Genomic DNA, 18,763 nt, shown 5'->3' on the forward strand with positions numbered 1-18,763 from the left:
CAGTCTACAACATGTAATACCTCTCTCAATATAATACACGCATTTCTTATATCATTGACTCTCTTCCACACAGACAGCAATACACGATGACCTCATAAAATTCTAAATCATTGACTCCTTTCCACACAGACAGCGATACACAATGACATCATAAAATTCTAATTTTCTAATTCTAAATTCTTGATGATTCCTAGCAGTCAGTGATCCTCCGATTTGCTTGTTGTCCAGAAAAGCTGAAAGACTCGCAGCCAAGCAAGGAGATTCTTCAAATTATCGTGGAAATTAAACAACACTCACAGACTCTTCCTCTGAAGGTAAAAAAAAAAAGAGGTTTATTACAGAAAGATGGTTAATACAGGATAGAATAAAGCAGGATAGAATAATGAGAGCGCTCTGAAGCGCTTGTGCTGAACACTACTATATATATGAAACGCTCTATTACATCTGTTCATTTCTCAAACTGTATGAGTAAAGTAGGCTTTTCCCCAGATTTCTACTACCACTAGCTCTGTAAATCTCAAACTCACCATTTTTACAGCAGAATGCTTCTATAGAGGACTTATTTGTGTGAAAATTTCTGGTTCTTTTTTAGTCCCCCATAGGAGATATTCAACCTGCAAATGAAGGGATTTTTTTTTTACATTGCGATTTCTCGCCCTCATAAAAAAATGGAGAGAGAGAAGTCTCAAACCTGAAATATTTTTCAGGTTACCTAGGTACCCCCTAAAAAAAATTAAGACAAGACCTGAACCCTTCTTATTATAAATTGACCCTAAACGTGGAACTGTAAGCAATCTTGAGCATTACATTTGGACTTAAGTTCTAAGTCTAAGGAACAAGAATGTGCTGAATGTTTATATGAACATGTACCTTGTAATGTACTCTAGAGATCAGTTTTTGTCCCAAGGAGCTAGGGCCATCCTGAGCCGAGATATTCAGGTTTTTGAAAACAACTGTATGACCAAAATCTGTGTGCCATGACACAAAGATGGCCACTGCAGTTAAACCAAGTAAAATAAAAATTTTCAAAAAAAACTGGTGGTTTTGCAATGCTAATACATAGAGATAATCAATGGAGAAAAAAAAATTGGAAAATTAAAAATGGTCAAGCAACCTGCATTGGACCACTTGAGATGGAATGACCCTAATCGAAGCACTTAACGCTTCATGTTGGGGGAAAAAATAGTATAGTTTCACATTTAGTTAAGAATTAAAATGGGTCATTTTGCCTCAGAAGTTGAAGTGACATGCACCTGATGTGCTACTTAAACCAACCAACCAGTGGCTTTTGACACATGTGCTTTTGCTACATCCAGTACCAGCCTCTATAACGTATGGCCTGTGCAGAAGGAGCTTTTTGAAGCCACATGTACATCACTATAGCAGTTTAACAGAATTATTGCTGCTTCTTATGCACTTTTTTTCTCTTTAATCTCTCTTTGTCTCTCGAATTTCCCAGATGGCTTCACATGGTTCCTTGTTCTTTGAAGAGGCATCCTACATGAATTAAACCAAGCTATATATCTCGTTGTTGACTGTAAAAGAGAAGTAACATAGTGAGGCTGAGCTTGTGCTGTAACAGAGACTTGAAGAGCTATGGACATGTTGTTCCTCCTCATCCTGTGTTTTTTTGGGACAGCCATATTGACTTCTGGCCAGGTTGGGCCTTTGTACAGCACACCACGCAAAACAGTTACTCTGAACAGTAAGTGTCTTTGTCTTTTTTTGTCTTTTTTTTTTTTTGCAACTTGGCTGCACAACATTGCTGCACAATATTACTGTGATAAGCCTTGCATTAAAATAAAAAGCATGTTGATGAGCTGTTGAAGTCATATGGTTAAAAATTGTTGATTTAAAATTCTTACTTTTGTTAAATCGCACACAATCTCTTACTGGAAAGATAGAAGATCCTCACAGTATGTAATAAAAATATATATTTTTAACACATTTTAAAGAATTTGAACATCGCAGCCTTCATGATATCAGTAGTGCATATATGAATAACACAACGCATTACTGAGTTCCTGATTAACCAACGATACACTATTTTCTCCAAATGAATCACCAAGTCTTACTTCTACTTCACTTCTTTGCACTCTTCTTTATTACGATCAGCACAAGTCTTCCTTTCCAATAGCTACTCCACCACACTGGGCACTAAAAGCCTGTTCTGCTGTTGCTAGGTAACAGAGGACATGTTTTTCGAGAGGAGGGAGTGTGGAACTACTCCACCATGCTCCTGAGGGAAGACATTGGTGTGCTCATCCTGGGAGCTCGAGAGGCCATCTTTGCCTTGGACCTCACTAACATCACACACAAGAAGGCTATGGTAAGGACAATTTTATTTTCCCATTATTTATTTAAATCTTGTTCACAATGCTCGGGCAGCAATCATTTCATTTAGAGTTCTATAAATTTTTTTGCTAGTTTTTAAATCACTTAATAGTAGAGCACCTACATCTCAAAATGTTTTCCAACTTTTGTCTAAAGCCCTTTTCAGATTCCACTATGAAAGCCATGAAGCAACATCTTCATTTTATGTACCAAGCACGTTACTGTCACTGATTAAAAAAACAACAACAGTTACAAAAACATTGTAATAGACTGTTGTTTATTATTGGATTACTCTTACATTACATTGTACGTTACTTTTACATTATTTTAATAGTTGCATTATTATTTTAGTTTCACACATTTATTCTATTTTTATATATTGTATTGTTTATATATTTATATATTTTCTCTTTTTGTCACTGCTATAATTTATTATATATTTGTTTCACTAATATTTTTGAGTACACTTTTTTCATTATCTGTTTTTTACGTTATTATTATTATTTATTTATTTGTTTATTTATTTATTTATTATTATTATTATTATTATTATTATTATTATTATTATTATTATTATTATTATAGGACTCTGCTAGTAGTACATTTTCACCTGTACTGTACTTATTTAATGCCATATCAGAGGAGAAATAAACTGTTTATCTCTTTCGTAGGTAAAGTGGGACGTGTCTCCAGACAACAAGAAGATGTGTTCATACACAGGGAAAAATTTGGAGGTGAGGTCTTTTTTTTTTTTTGGTGCCCTAAAAATTATAAGTAAATTATTCAGACAAAACCTGGGATGGTTCCATCCGGTGGTTTTGTTAGATTGAATGTTGAGGTTATGCATTTTGTGTCACATAGTGCATGCCATGATCAAGGCTGACTAAAACTGGAGTTTAATACCTTTTGACTGCCTTTTGTTTCTATTCACATTTAGCACAGCACCATTATCCAGGGTAACTTGAACACCCTGATTCTTATTTTATGGAATTGAAGGTGTGATAAATGTAGGGGTGTACTTACTTTTTCCATGTGACTGATTTGTTTTTGTTTTTTTATTTGTTCATTTAAATTGTTAAAATTACTACAAAATGTCAATGTTATGTCTCTTTTGATAGTATATCTCCTTTATTTATAGGCACTGTTTCAAAGAGAATCAAACGAGTGCTTGTCCATATGTCAAAAAAAAAATAAATTCCATGGGGTGTACTTATTTTTTCACATGACTCAAATATCGGTAACAAATTATACATTTCCTAATACAGTAAAGAACTAGCCTTACAATCTGAGTTTTAAGACGACTAAGAATGAAGTTTTCTACACCCCCCAAGGTCATGTTTCTATCTAGCATTGGTTAGCTTCAGGACTTTTGTGCATTAAACATAAAATGTCTTTCGGAAAGAGTCTATTAGTGAGTATTGTATGTAAAATAAACATTATTACTGACAGACCGTCTGATTAGAAACAGGTATACTATCAGATAAACTTGGTCGTATAAAATGATGTGCAACTCGTCTTCAGTGAGTCCTAACCTAACCCATGAAATTATTCCACATTATTCTCCTGTCTTGTGTTGTTCTATGAACTAGTCTGGAATGAACTGAATCTCTGTTTTCTGACAGTCCTGATTGTCATAATTCACTGGACTCTATTTCCTGTTATTACTTTTCTAGACTGAGTGTCACAACTATATCCGGATCCTTCATAAAATGCCAGACGGCAGGATGTATGTGTGTGGTACCTATGCTTTCAGTCCAACTTGTGATTATATGGTGAGTAATTTCTCACATTATTTCACTGCAAAATATCATTGTTATATTATTGTAGACATTAAAGTCTCAGTCTTTGTGAATGTGTTGTTGTATTTTACCACACCATGGAAATGTTTCATGTAGCCTTTGCTGTGCTCTGTCTTCCAGTCTTATACAGAGGGTAACCTGACTCTGGAAAGTAAACAGCATAAGGGGAAGGGAAAGTGTCCATTTGATCCTTTCCAGAGATACGCCTCTGAATTTGTTGGTAGGTGCTTCTCTCTTAAATGTAACTGCTCCATGATGTAACATACCAAAGAACACAATGTTCAGTTAGTGAGTTATTTAATTATTATAGTCGCTAACTTTTATTCCAGATTAATAAATGCATTCATATATTCATTATAAATGTCCATCCACTTTAATACAGATGCTGCTCATAACAGCTGATATAATAATTTTGATTGTTTTAAAGAAAAGTAGCCCAATGCTATCATCATAATTTTCTAATAAAATTACCATTCTGGTTATCATTTAGATGGAGAGCTGTACTCTGCTACATCTATTAATTTCCTGGGCTCTCAACCGGTTGTGATGCGAAGCTCTAATAAAACTATACGAACTGATTACTACTCTTCCTGGCTCAGTGGTAAGAATGTGTGTGTATACACACACATATTTTGGAACTGGAAGATTTTGGAGTTGAAATTAAACCATTTCCTGTGCATAAATTAAAACTTCTAGTTTGCATCTAGTTTAGTTGTGACAGTCTTTAATTCTTTGAACTTGCGATTCTTCTACTCAGCTTAAGATTGAGTATCACTGATTAGTTCTGTGATTTCAGAACCCCAATTCATTGGCATGAAGTACGTGGCTGAAGGAAAGGAAAACCCAGAGGGGGATGATGACAAGATTTACCTCTTCTTTAGTGAAACAGCTATGGAGTACGACTCCTACAATAAGCTGGACGTGTCGAGAGTGGCCCGCGTCTGTAAGGTACTTTCCCCATCACACACAACAGCTTTTCTAACTGTTCATGCAACATCCTTAGGACAGCTGAATATGCTTAGGGGAGAGCACTAACTGTCTTCTTTCATATACAGTCATGGCAAAAAGAAAGTACGCTTTTTTTATTGAATTCTATGCTTTTATTCATCAGGGCCTAAATAACAATTGTGTGGTCCTCCCCAACTTTCATAAACAAACAAATAACCACAACAGATTTCAATATGTAGTCATTTTTCCCCCAAAGAAGTAAACCAACATTCAGAAACCAGGTGGGAAAATATAAGTACACTCTTCCTAGATCTTAATGACAATTATTAAGAGTGTTTTTAGCAGCCCGGTGTTACTAAATAAATGCAAATGATTTGTTAATCATCAAGAAGTGTGGCTACCTACGTAAATGCAGAACTTTTGGCAGTTTGGTGTTCTGAAGCACTCAGGTGTGTGTCTGCATCGTGTCAAGGAGAAAGGACATCAGCCATGACTTCAGAGAAGCAACTGTTGCTGCTCATCAATCTGGGAAGGGTTATAAGGCCATCTCCAAACAATTTGAAATTCATCATTCTACAGTGAGAAGGATTGTTTACAAATAGAGAACCTTCAAGATAGTCGCCAATCTTCCCAGGAGTGGGCCGCCCAGCAAATTCATTCCAATGACAGACTGTTTAATGCTCAGAGATACAAAGAAAAAACCAAGACATAAAATATTTATGTTCATGACAGCACATTCAGAAAAAGACTGAACAAATTTGGCTTTCATGGCAGGGTGGCTAGGAAAAAGCCCCTTTTCTCCTAAAAGAATATGTATAAATGAATAGTGTGACTTAGGTTTGCAAAATTGCATCTAAACAAACCAAAAAAGTTCTGGAACAATATCCTTTGGACTGTTGCGGCCCAGGTGGAGATGTTTGGTCATTATGCACAGCACCATGTTTGGTGAAAACCAAACACAGCATATCACTATAAAACAGCTCATACCGACTGTCAAGCATGGTCATCTGTCTAGCAGCCAAACTTGGGTTATGCAAAATGACAATGATCCCATGCTCAAAAGAAACTTGACATCTGAATGGCTAAAGAAGAAAAAAATCGAGGTGTTGGAGCTGCCAAGTCAAAGTCCAGTCCTCAAACCCATTGAGATTTTGTGGCAGGATCTTAAGAGAGCTGTGCATAAACAAATGCCCTCAAAAAACAATGTATGTAAAGAACAGTGGGCAGAAATTTCTCCAAAACAACATGAGAGACTGATAAACTCCTACAGAAAATGTTTACTTCATGCTATTGCTAAATTGGTTCTACATGTTGGTTTATCTTTTGGAAAAAATGACTACATATTGAAATCTGCTGTGGTTTTCTGTTTGTTGTCACCTGAGATTATTTGTGCTTGTTTATAGAAGTGTTCGGGACCACATAATTGCTATGTAGTCCCTGATCAATAAAAACATACAACTGAAGAAGTCTGCACTTTCTTTTTCCCATGACAGTACATGATCTATCAGACAGTTAGTGTAGACTTGTGGATAACCATACATATAACCTATTATATAACCGGAGTTATCTCAGACTCCTGACCATGAATGGCTTTGTCAACTTTCAAACTCATGAACTCCTGACGACTGAGTAAACATTTTACCCTTTGCTCTAAACAAAACCACCAACTATGTTCATTTCCATTCCAACCAACAAGACCACATTCCTACTGCCATATTGTCTGCACTGCAAAAACAAAAATATTTTAGATAAATTTACCCATATTCAAGATGTTTTCAATTGCTAACATTTTTATTTTAAGATAATTATAAATTAAATATTATAAGATTATTCAGCCTGCTTTTGATGTTTTTATACAGCAATAGAATCCATTTTCTTATTCTATTGGCAGATACTTTTGCTTCTTTCGATAAATAAATGCTTAAAATTTGAAATATTATCTGCCCATAGAACAATACTTTTCCAATAAATATTTGGTTACATTTTATAATGTAAAACACTAAATAAATAAATGTTTTGCGGGGGGGGGGGGGGGGGGGGGGGGGGGTGCAACATTATATCAATTTTTCTCATTCCCTCTCCTTGCTAGGGGGATATGGGAGGACAGTGGACACTGCACAGGAAGTGGACATCGTTCCTAAAGGCTCCCCTGGACTGTCCTGTCCTTCAAACCAGACTTCCTTACATCATACAGGATGTGTTCCTCTTCTGCCCAGGCAGCTGGACAACCTGTGTGTTCTACGGAGTCTTCACTCCTCAGATGTGAGTATATTTCAGTTCAAACCTGGTAGCAAAAGACCCTGCAAAAATCACCATTTTGAAACAGTTCATGATTTTGAATGTAATCACAATTGTGGTTCAGTACCAGTCCATCACTGCACACACAGTGGAAATTAAGCCCTAAAATGGAGGACTTAAACACTTTACCACTTGTATTAGATCAGCCTCAAGGTCACTGGAGGGTCAAGGTGGTTAGATCACATGGGTAACCTAAAAGGCTTTTACATCTCACTGGAATTTCTAGTCATTTATGGCAATTTAGTGTAGCTAATAATGTACCAGCATGTTTTTGAGAGGTGGGACAAAACTGGAGGAAACGGGCACATTTGAGAGACCATGCAGAGAATCTCCATACAAACTGTAACCCGAGCACAGGATCAAACCGGGAGATTTGATGTGCTGTGACATGGCAATGCTGCACCACCTTGCCGTCTATATATTGCATCCACCAGTGTACAGTTGAGGTCATAACTTTACATACACTTTGAAGAATCTGCAAAATGTTAATAATTCAAAAATAATAATAATAAAAATAATAAGTGGTATCGTAAAAATTGCATTTAGTTTTTTATTTAGTCCTGCCCTGAATAAACTATTTCACATAACAGATGTTTGCCTATAGTCCACAAGACACAGTAATAACTGAATTTACACAAATGAACCAGTTCAAAAGTTTAGATACGCTTGATTCTTAATACTGTGTAACTCTCATTACCTGGATGATCCATGACTGTTTTTATGTTTTGTGATAATTGTTCATAAGTCCCTTGTATGTCCTGAGCAGTTAAACTGCCCACTGTTCTCCAGAAAAATCCTCCAGGTCCTGCATATTCTTTGGTTTTCTAGCACCTTCTGTATATTTGACCCCTTTCCAACACGGGCTATATGATTTTGAGATCCATCTTTTCACACGGAGGATGACTGAGGGACTCGTACACAGCTATTACAAAAGGTGCAAATGTTCACTGATGCCCCAGAAGGCAGCAGGATGATCAGTGTAAATTGTTACTATTTTGTCTTCTGGGAAACATGTAAATATCTTATGTAGCTTCTGAAGGGCAGGACTAAATGTTTAAAAAAAAAAAAAAAAAAAAAAAAAAGATCTTTAAACAATATTAAATGATTAAATTTTGCCGATTCATCAAGGTGTATGTAAACCTCTGGCCTCAAATGTATACTAAGTACCGAGCCTCCTAATATGCAGTATGTGAGAATTATTATTTGGTTTAATACGCAAAAATGTGAAAGTGTGAATGATGTCAGTCAAATTCAATCATGGATACAGTTGCCTCAGAAACCGTGTTATTTTTGTGTTTTACTATGCTGTTTAATGTATTCACTTTTTGAGATTACATGATGCAATGAGGTGAGGACTAAATTATTTAAGGGAGTCAAAACCTACCTTCATTTCAAATTGGATTGCAATGTAAACCCAGTAATTGTTTCAATATTGTTTCCTGTTATTTTTTTTAACTTCTAAGATATCACAGCCAGTTAAAGGAAAAAAATACCAATAAAGAACTTGTTTAGAAAATTTTCCAGCATATTCCAGAACACATAATTAGAAATAGTTTTATGAATCTCCTTCCTAATACACTTGTTTCATTGCTGTGATTTGACTGACAGGGACGCGTTGCAGTACTCTGCAGTGTGCACCTACAGTATACACAGCATCAGGGAAGTGTTCTCTGAAGGCAGGTTCAAAACGCTGTACAACGACAGATCTGTTTTTAATAAATGGGTGACATACTACGGAGATGTGCCTGACCCTCGTCCCGGAGCTGTGAGTTCAACATTTATCAATTTATTCTGCAACAGTACAGTGATGGAAAAAGAAACCAAACAGAAAATGAACAATAGTTCCAGTTGTAAGGGTTAAATTAATGCTCTTGTTATCATTTCCATAGTATTGTAACTTACACAGGGACTTGCACCCTAAAACAACTTGTATTTGTACTTACTGCCTTTCTTCCTACAGAATATGTTAAGTATAAAAGTATAAATATAGTTTATGAATTCACCTAAGTAACACGTTGGATAATGTTAGTTGGGTAAGATGTTAGATAAACTCTAAAATTTCAGGAGGAGATTATAATTATTGTAACAAATTACAATTTTGTTTGCCATATTACTTGTGCTATTTTGTATAACTCCATACCTGGTTAGCTATGAAGATGTTATGTCCGAGTTATTTATATGTTATCTGTTGCGCTCTCTCTCTGTGGTGTGTCTAGTGTATTAACAATGATGCAAGGAAGAAAATGATTTCCACGTCCTTGGACCTGCCTGATAAAACCCTTCTGTTTGTGAGAGAAAAGCCACTGATGGATGAAGCAGTGAAACCATCTTCTCAGCAACCCCTGCTGGTGAAGAAAGGAGCTGCGTTTACACGGATCGTAGTGGCCAGCACTACTGCCCTGGATGGGACCACCCATCAGGTTATGTTTATAGGCACAGGTAATCATTTAATTTACATTTTACATCATTTTATCAAGATTGATACATTTTCTGTTACAATAATCTAACCAAAACACACTTAAATACATCCAGGACAGCAAATTCTAGTGCTTTACACTACATAAGCATTAACAAATCAAATGTGTATTTATAACAGCAAGCGGTTCAGTACTGAAAGCAGTCAACTATGACGGAAAGATGGTGATAATAGAAGAGGTGCAGCTGTTTAAGCATTCAGAGCCAGTGAAGATACTGCGCCTCTCCAACACCATGGTAAGCCTCAGAACACTTTTACGTTTGATTTTCTCCTCTCTGAAGCTACACCAAGTGTTTATAGGTTATAAGTTGTTTTTGAACCTGGGTGCTGGGTGCTTTGAAATGGTGGACTGAGGTTTGTTTCAGGACTGGATGTTGGTTAAAGTTGTTTAGTTGTCATGCTACATCCTGTTTTAATGTTCATAATGGCAGGGATGGGGATATTGTACTGTACATATTGACAGAGTATCTTCTGGTTGTATTGAGCAAAGAATGAGGCTCCTATTTTCTTGTGGATAAGTGAACAATTTTGCCTCACCTTGCCTCACCTTGCCTTATGTAACAAAAATTCATTAACTAGCTACATCTGTTGTGAATTTTTTTCTAATGTTACCTAACTATTTCTGCTTTGTTTCTGTGGGGATCTTTTCTCTAGTGTTAGGTAAGTTAGTTTGGGGATTATCGCTAAGCTAGTTTTAAAAAAAAAAAAAAAAAACATTTTACAGTTAATACTGTTGTGGGATGTTTATGTTCCCAGAGGAATTTAAGATTATGACTTGTGTTTCAAAATAAATCTGAACTTTAGTTTTCCCAGTATAATCGCCACCAGATTTTCTCATGATTCTTTCACTCCGACTTCCCGTTTTACGCTAAACTGTCCTGCTAGCAACTGTGAATGATCAGCGAGGCATATTAGAAACATACCTGTATACCTGTACAACACAGGACTGAATGTAATGGCAATATATAGCCAATGGAAAGCCATTTAGGGTTCATAGCAAGCTCTTCTTAAGTTTAGCAAATTTATATTTCAATTCAGTTCACCGATATTTATCTTAGCTGAGCTCTAAGCGAAATATGTTATTAGCAAGTTTTTAGCAAAGCTGCTACTAACGCTGTGCTATGGTATATGTGTAGCTGCTTTTTTTAAAAATAAAAAAATGAATTTATATATATATATATATATATATATATATATATAATTTATTTGTTTATTTGATTATTTTTTATAGTTGTAGATGTATCCATGTAGATAATTCTCAGCAAATTGTATATAAACTGTATATAAACCCTCTTCAATTGCATGAACAAATTACAAATAACACTGAACATAAATATTCAATACAAGTTTCTGTTTGTGCTGATTTATGTTGGTTTGGGTTTTGAGATTGTAATGTCTACAATTTAAAGAAATTCTTTTTAGCCACATTAGTATAATTTATTTATGCTGATTTGTGCTACACAAAAACAGTTTTCATTTTTAATTTTTAGCTTTGTTATACATTCAGTTCTTTTACGTTTGCTCATGTGGCTGATTCCTGGTGGTGTTGTCTCTCTCTGCCAGTAATATGTAAATGCTATAACCTCTGAAAAATTAAACCGCCAGAAATAATTTTTTTATGGCACCAATCTGCATGAACAGTTTATCAGTCCTTCCAAGATTTTGCAATTGCAGAAATGAAAGCAAAATCAAGCAAACTCCACAATATTTTTCAAAATTACCACAGCCTAAGCCCTCTTCGATTCATGTGCGTCACACATGAGCGCAGCTAAAAAATCTCATTTGTCAGCAAACATCACTGCGAAAGACCGTGCAAAACAAGTTTGTGCGATTGCAATTTCACCAATTCAAGTAGTCTTCCGCAAAAATATCACAAAATTTTGAACAAAAGCCGCAGCAAGATCAAGTATTTTTGGCAAAACAATCACACAAAAAAAATGTTTGAAATCCTGCATGGACTCATATTTATGAGTCACTATACACTATACGGCCAATAGTGTGTGAACGCTTTACCATAACTCTCATATGTGCTTGTTGAACAGCCCATTCCAGATTTAGTCCCCTCCTACTTTTTAAATAAATTTCCTTCCTCTGGGAATCTTTCCACTAGATTTTGGAGCATGGCTGTGCCCATGCAGCCACAAGAGCATTACTACTATAGATTGGGTTCTGATCTTGGGCGAGCAGGCCTGGGACACAGTCTGCGTTCAAAATTAATGCCAATGGTGTTCAGAGGGGTTGAGGTCGGGGCTCTGTGCAGGCCTTTCAAGTTTTTCCACTCCAACCTTGGCAAATAGTGTCTTCATAGAGCTCACATTGTGTGCAGAGACATTGTCATGCTCAAACAGGTTTGGAGCCCCTTTGTTCCAGTAAAGTGAGCAAATGTTTCAGCATACAGAGACATTCTAGACAATTGTCTGCTTCCAATTTTGTGACAACAGAGTGGGGATGAACCACGTACAGGTATGATTAGTAAGGGAATAAACAGTTCGAGAAACTTATTTAGTTTGGGAGAATATCTTATGAAATGTGTTTCTTGAGTGGATTGCTCATATTTACTCATATTGAACATATTTCATGGAACATGCACACCTAAAATATGAATTTTGTGCCATCATCAATCACACTAGTATAGCATAAAATAACTGTATATCATTGCTTAATGACTTTCTTATTGTGATTTATCCCAGTACTCATCCGATTCATTTAATTGTTTCTACTTAACAGCGTTAGATTCAGTTTGAGTTTGATTCAGTTTTTGTTTGACCCTCATTTCAATAACTGGTGCACATATTTTGTCAGGGTCAGCTGTATGCAGGCTCAAACGAGGCAGCGGTGCAGATGTCGCTTAGCGCATGCGACCATTACATCTCCTGTATAGACTGTGTGCTGGCCAGAGACCCCTACTGCGGCTGGAACCTCAACACTAGCAGCTGCATTGCTATAAACAGCATTGACCCAGATACACACAGGTACTGAGCATACACTACTCAATTCAATTCAATTCAGTTTTATTTGTATAGTGCTTTTAACAATGGACGTTGTCCCAAAGCAGCTTTATAGAAATAACTACTCGTATGCTGTAATGTAGTGTTGTAAGGAATTAATCAAGGAATTAATCATGATGTCGTGTGATTTTGTTATAGTAAAACATGAATAGAAACAATGGGATGGTGGGATGCGGCCTGAAGTTTATCCTACAACAGTCTTATTCCTTTTACACCACAGCAATGTGACAATGATAACAATTTGTATATTTAATTTATTAATTAATTACCAGTGTTTATTCAGGGACAAATTGACTGAGCATAAAGCTTTTTTACAGCAATGCCCTGAGTTCACAGTCATACTAGCCGACAGTCAGAGAAAAGGAGCATAAACCATATGTAATAACAACAATAACAATAAAATGAAGAAAAAGTCCAAATAATAACTAACATGTCTGCAAATCAACCAAAGCAGGATCACTGTACTGCAACCATATCATCATACACTTAATTTGATCTACTGACACACACTGGTCTAATTTCAATACCTCTTGTAATTTGTTCCTTTGATTTGGTGCAAAAAAAAACAACAACTAAAAGCTAATTTTCCATTTATTAAAGGATGTCATCATACTTTTAGCCAATCTTAGTTACATTTAATGTTGTGTAATATCCGCTAAACAAGTTAGCTCTTGTTATGTTACAGCAGCGATAAACAACCCCCCCCCCCCCCCCCCCCCAATGAAATAAATAAATAAATAAAAGTGATAGCTTTACCTCTGACAGTTACAATGAGCTGACACTGGAGACTCCTTAAAGAAAGAAAGTATCATCAATTATTAATGTTTTTATTTATTAAATAATGACACATATACTACCTGTTTTTTTTTTCATTTAAACTGTTTACTGAATTGGATTATGTAGAGTGCCTGCCATACCAGTCCCTGTGAATATGCCGTTACTATAGAAACAGTAGCGTATTCGAATATCCACATTCATATAAACCTGTGATGTTCCTTGCAGTTAGCACTACTGTCATTTGCTGCTATAGAAAATTAATCACCTTCTGAATCAAGAATTAAACAGTACTGTTGTCTAACATATTGTACTGACTGTACTAGAGCCTATGTGTGAAGTGGGAATGTTAGATATATTGGATTTTCTGTCATGTCTCTGTGTTTTCTTTTTCTCCTGAAGTAAAGTGGTTCAGAGTCTGAGAGATGGACATGCTACACATTGTCCTGCAGTCGGTATGTTAACGGATTGATTTTTATATCCACTAGTACAGTATTTACACTAAAAAGTCTTAATGAACTTCTTCATTGACTGTATGTGTGAACATACATGCAGCAGATCTGGTTCAAGTCCATTGTGACTCAAGTAGTAAATAAAAATTAGAAATGAAGTAAAATTAAAATGACTGAATCGAGATGCGGTTTGTGTTACAGAGAGCACCAAGACCATTAAAACCTTCTACCCGGGTAACGTGGTCAGGCTGCCGTGCCAGCCGGCATCAAACCTCGCCCAAGTGCAGTGGCGTGTAAATGATCACCCAGTTGAAAACTCCAACATGTACCACATTCAACACAACAGCCTGTTCATCCTCAATGCCTCGGACAGCGACGCCGGCCACTACACCTGCACCTCTGTAGAGTCCTCCAATGGCAAAGACTACGTCATTCAAACTGTTACGTATGAGCTGAGACTGGGGAACTACATGGGGCATCCTTCAGTCCTGGCACTGGTGCAGGAACAGCTGAACACCCCCTTGATCCTCAGGGCTATGGTCATCATCATATCACTGTTATTAGTGGCGCTTTTAATATGGAACTTCTACCAAGGGAATTGTCCTGTGCTGAGATGCTTCAATAAAGCTGTGGAAAGACCACAGCCTATGTCTGGCTTTCAGGAGCCACTGCAAATAGTAGACAGAAATAAAGCAGCATCAGTAGGATGCAGCAGTAACAGTAATAATAATCATGACAGAATAACTGAACTCCCCAGTACTGGAAGCCAGCATAATGGAGACAACATTGTCTAGTGAGGACCCTATGCACATCTTTGAGAACATTGGAGATTGGAGAACATTTTCGCCTCTCTTATTACTCATTGTGTGCAATGTCAACCCCCTCACCTCTAACGTTATGTGATGAATTTATTTGTTTTTGGATTAAATGAAGCTGTGAATGTATGATTTGTCATTTTTTCTGTGTACAGAACCATGATTCTTAGTGCATGTGACAAATAAAAAAAGTCAGAGGGAAAGATTTTATAATATAATCCATCTTACAGAGGCAGCAAGAACAAGTTAAGAAAAGATTTTTATTATTGCAAAATCATAGAAAGACAAACACTGGAATATGATCATTTGAGAATAATCGATCGGTTATACAATACCAAAAAAAATACAGAATTTGCTTTTCCATCACTTTCAGTACAGGGGCCGATGTTCTCATATGTTCACCCGTTTCTTTCAAATTACTCTTATTCTCACGAGGCCTGGTGTAAAGATAATTTTTATTTACGCAACATCACGGTTTTACATCCACTTCATACAGAACATTATTCTGAAAATGCAGCACTACAAGTTGAAATTTAACATAAGTAGAATTCACAAAGATCCATCACGTAACCGTCCAGATGTCTTCAAACTTGAGCGTCAGCCCCTCATCTCCTGTAGCGATAGCGCTTGAAATGAAAACACAGCTGGAAGATGCCGTTGGCGAACTGGCAGCGGAAGCCGTGTCGATGCGAGTACTCCCATTCGCGGTTGACGATCTTGAACGCGATGTACTGCAGTACTGCGGGGTGGAGCGCTTGTCGATCAGGTCCGGGTAGAAGATGTTGAACTTATAACCCTGGACGATTTTGGGTTGCGAGTTGTCGAAGTTGTAGTGCGTCTTGTTGTACTTGTTCCACTCGAAGCCTGTGTGCACGCGATTGAAGAAGCGAGGTTTGCGTGGCCGGTACTTGTCAGCCCACATGTACATTTTCCCAGTCAGGGGCATCTCTACGCTGAACTGGGCCTCGTCACCCCCCATGCCCTCTTTTGCACGTCGCACAAACGCGTCTTCTGCACTCTCGCTGGCGTCGCCTGAAGGGAAACTATATATATATATATATATATATATATATATATATATATATATATATATATATATTTAAATCATCACACTTCAGATGACAAATCTAGCGTAAAGACAGAAGGACGCGAGTGTTAATTGTGTCAGGAATAAAATACTAGGTAATAATGTAGGAATGCAATCCACACTAGAGTGCTGTAATGTTATTAAGGAAGACATCCTGGACAACCAGAATAATTAGCTAATACTAATTAATAAATTTGTTTCAACACTCGATTTGTAATCAGATTGCACACAATTAGAGCTTAATGATGAAGTTTTTGAAGATTTAGAACACTGCATTGCAAAACTAAAGAAGCAAATATCAGACACCAAAGGTGTCATAGCTGATGTTAAATTTACGTCAAACTTAATCCGAGTCTGAACAAGTCCAACTGCTGCAATAGAGCAGATGTATATATGAGGTGCACAGAGTACGTGACATGACACACACATCTGACCAATTCGTCATTATTCCAGCCTTCATTTCAGTTCAAAGAGCTCAGGTTTCATGTACATACCCGTGACCTGCAGCTGCGAGTCGTAGGCGTTGGAGGTCTTCCTCAGCATCCACGACGTGCGTGTCGAGTAGATAGACGTATGTGAAGAAAGAAGTCATTTATGAAATACATATTTTATACTTGATGTATACACTTCAAATGAATATATAAATGAATGACACTGCGTGTGTGTATTAATTATGAATGAATGCCTTTTTTTTTTATTGTCACTATACATATGTACAATGAAATTAAGAGCCACTCCTTTTTGTTCCATGCAAACATATACATTCAATTCACAAGAAGAATAAACAGATAATACACAGATAAATAAACAAGATAAATAAACAAAATAAATAAACAAGATATACAATATATGCAAGATAGATATGCAAGATAGATAGATATTGGGGTGGATGGGGGAGGTACTATGAAATGTTTTTGAGACAATATATACATATGCTGTGGACTCAGTACATGTGTTTGTTTATCATGGTAATAGCTTTCGGGAAGAAACTATTCTTAAATCTACTAGTCCTTGTTTTGATGCACCTGTAACGTCTCCCTGAGGGCAACAGATTGAACAGATCAAAGCCAGGGTGAGAACTGTCCTTAATGATAGTTTTTCCTCTGCTGAGGCAACGGGAAGTGTAAATATCCATCAGGGAGGGGAGAGGGCAGCCAATGATCTTCTGCACTGCTCTTACTACCCTCTGAAGCCTCTCCCTGTCTGCTGCGGTGCAGCTACCGTACCACACCGTGATACAGTATGTCAGCAAGCTCTCGACGGACGAGCGGTAGAAGATCAGCAGCAGATTGGAGTCCAGATTGTACTTCCTGAGAACCCTCAGGAAGTGTAGCCGCGTTTGAGCCTTCTTGATAACCGCTGTGATGTTGTCCGTCCAGGAGATGTTTGCAGAGATAAGGACGCCAAGAAACCGGACGGTGTGGACCTTCTCCACACACTCACCATTAATGAAGAGGGGGGCCAGCTCCGTGTTGTGTTTTCTGAAGTCTACAATAAGTTCCTTGGTTTTCTTGGTGTTTAGAGTCAGGTTGTTCTTTGAACACCAGGCTGCCAAGTTTAGGACTTCCTCTCTGTAGGCTGCCTCCTCTCCTTTTGAGATAAGTCCGACCACTGTGGTGTCGTCAGCAAACTTGATGATAAGATTGTTGTTGTAGACTGGTCTACAGTCATATGTGTAGAGACAGTACAGGAGGGGGCTCAACACACAGCCCTGTGGAGAACCTGTGCTCACCGTGCGAGTGGAGGAGAGGTGGGGCCCGAGTCTCACTGTCTGGAACCGGTTGGTGAGAAAGTCCTTTATCCAGGCACACGTGAGGCGGGGGAGGCCAAGGGTGACCAATTTGGTGACGAGAATGTCCGGAATTATTGTATTAAAAGCCGAACTGTAATCCACAAAAAGCATCCGTATGTAGCTCTGTTGCTGCTCTAGATGTCTCAACACGTAGTGGACAGCTACGGCGATAGCATCCTCTGTGGATCTGTTTGCACGATAAGCAAATTGAAAAGGATCGAAATCTGGGGGGAGGTAGTCCTTGATGTGCTGAAGAACCAATCTCTCAAAGCACTTCATGATAACTGGAGTGAGGGCTACAGGACGATAATCATTCAGGCTAGTGGTGGGCGACTTCTTTGGCACCGGAATGATTGTGGCTGATTTTAGGCAGGACGGGATGACTGCTTGGGCCAGGGAGAGATTGAAAATTCTGGTAAAGATGTGGGCAAGCTGGTGGGCACATGATCTGAGCACGTTACCAGGTACACCGTCTGGGCCAGCAGCCTTCCTGGGGTTCACTGCCAGAAACATCCGTCTAACATCGTGTTCCCTCACAGTAAGTAGAGTGGTGCAGGAACCAGAAGGGGATGGAGGCAGGGCTGGACTGGTACGGGGGCCAGATGAGGGTGGAGGTGGGGCTGGAGCAGATGAGTGCTGTTGTTGTGATGTTTCAAAGCGAGCAAAGAAGCAATTTAGCTCTTCTGCCAGAATCGCACTCAGGTCTCCTGTTGTCGCCTCACGGCCTCTGTAGTTCGTGATGTTCTGTATGCCCTGCCACACTTCCCGTTTATTTTTGCTGGACAGGTGGGACTCTATGCTCCTCTTATAGGCCGCCTTAGCTTCCTTAATACCGCCTTTCAGGTTGGCATGGGCAGCTCTGTACAGAGCTCTATTACCAGACCTGAAGGCAGCGTCGCGGGCTTTGAGTAGTGTGCAGACCTGTTTGGTCATCCATGGTTTCTGGTTTTGGAAAACCCAGATGTTTTTTCCCACAGTCA

General features: G+C 37.9%; 1 protein-coding gene and 1 pseudogene across 2 annotated transcripts; one reads left to right on the forward strand and one right to left on the reverse strand.

Annotated features, from left to right (window-relative positions):
• The first annotated feature begins 201 nt into the window (after positions 1 to 201).
• LOC128628841 (semaphorin-4E-like) lies at positions 202 to 15,079 on the forward strand. 2 transcript variants are annotated; one of them, XM_053673801.1, is made up of 15 exons: positions 202 to 314; positions 1,460 to 1,705; positions 2,184 to 2,329; positions 3,006 to 3,068; positions 4,008 to 4,106; positions 4,254 to 4,353; positions 4,624 to 4,734; positions 4,930 to 5,081; positions 7,171 to 7,343; positions 8,988 to 9,144; positions 9,596 to 9,818; positions 9,976 to 10,091; positions 12,658 to 12,827; positions 14,040 to 14,092; positions 14,291 to 15,079. In XM_053673801.1, exons 2-15 carry the CDS (start codon positions 1,597 to 1,599, stop codon positions 14,881 to 14,883), a joined length of 2,265 nt encoding a protein of 754 aa, XP_053529776.1. In that variant the 5' UTR covers positions 202 to 314; positions 1,460 to 1,596; the 3' UTR covers positions 14,884 to 15,079. The 2 variants fall into 2 exon arrangements, with proteins under 2 accessions (XP_053529776.1, XP_053529777.1); XM_053673802.1 differs by having other exon boundaries at positions 12,664 to 12,827.
• Positions 15,080 to 15,144: 65 nt separating this feature from the next.
• Positions 15,145 to 16,894, reverse strand: LOC128628842 (splicing factor Cactin-like; annotated as a pseudogene).
• Between the last annotated feature and the right edge of the window lie 1,869 nt (positions 16,895 to 18,763).

This window comes from Ictalurus punctatus, chromosome 20 (genome assembly GCF_001660625.3).
Source record: "Ictalurus punctatus breed USDA103 chromosome 20, Coco_2.0, whole genome shotgun sequence".
Taxonomy (NCBI): Eukaryota; Metazoa; Chordata; class Actinopteri; order Siluriformes; family Ictaluridae; genus Ictalurus; species Ictalurus punctatus.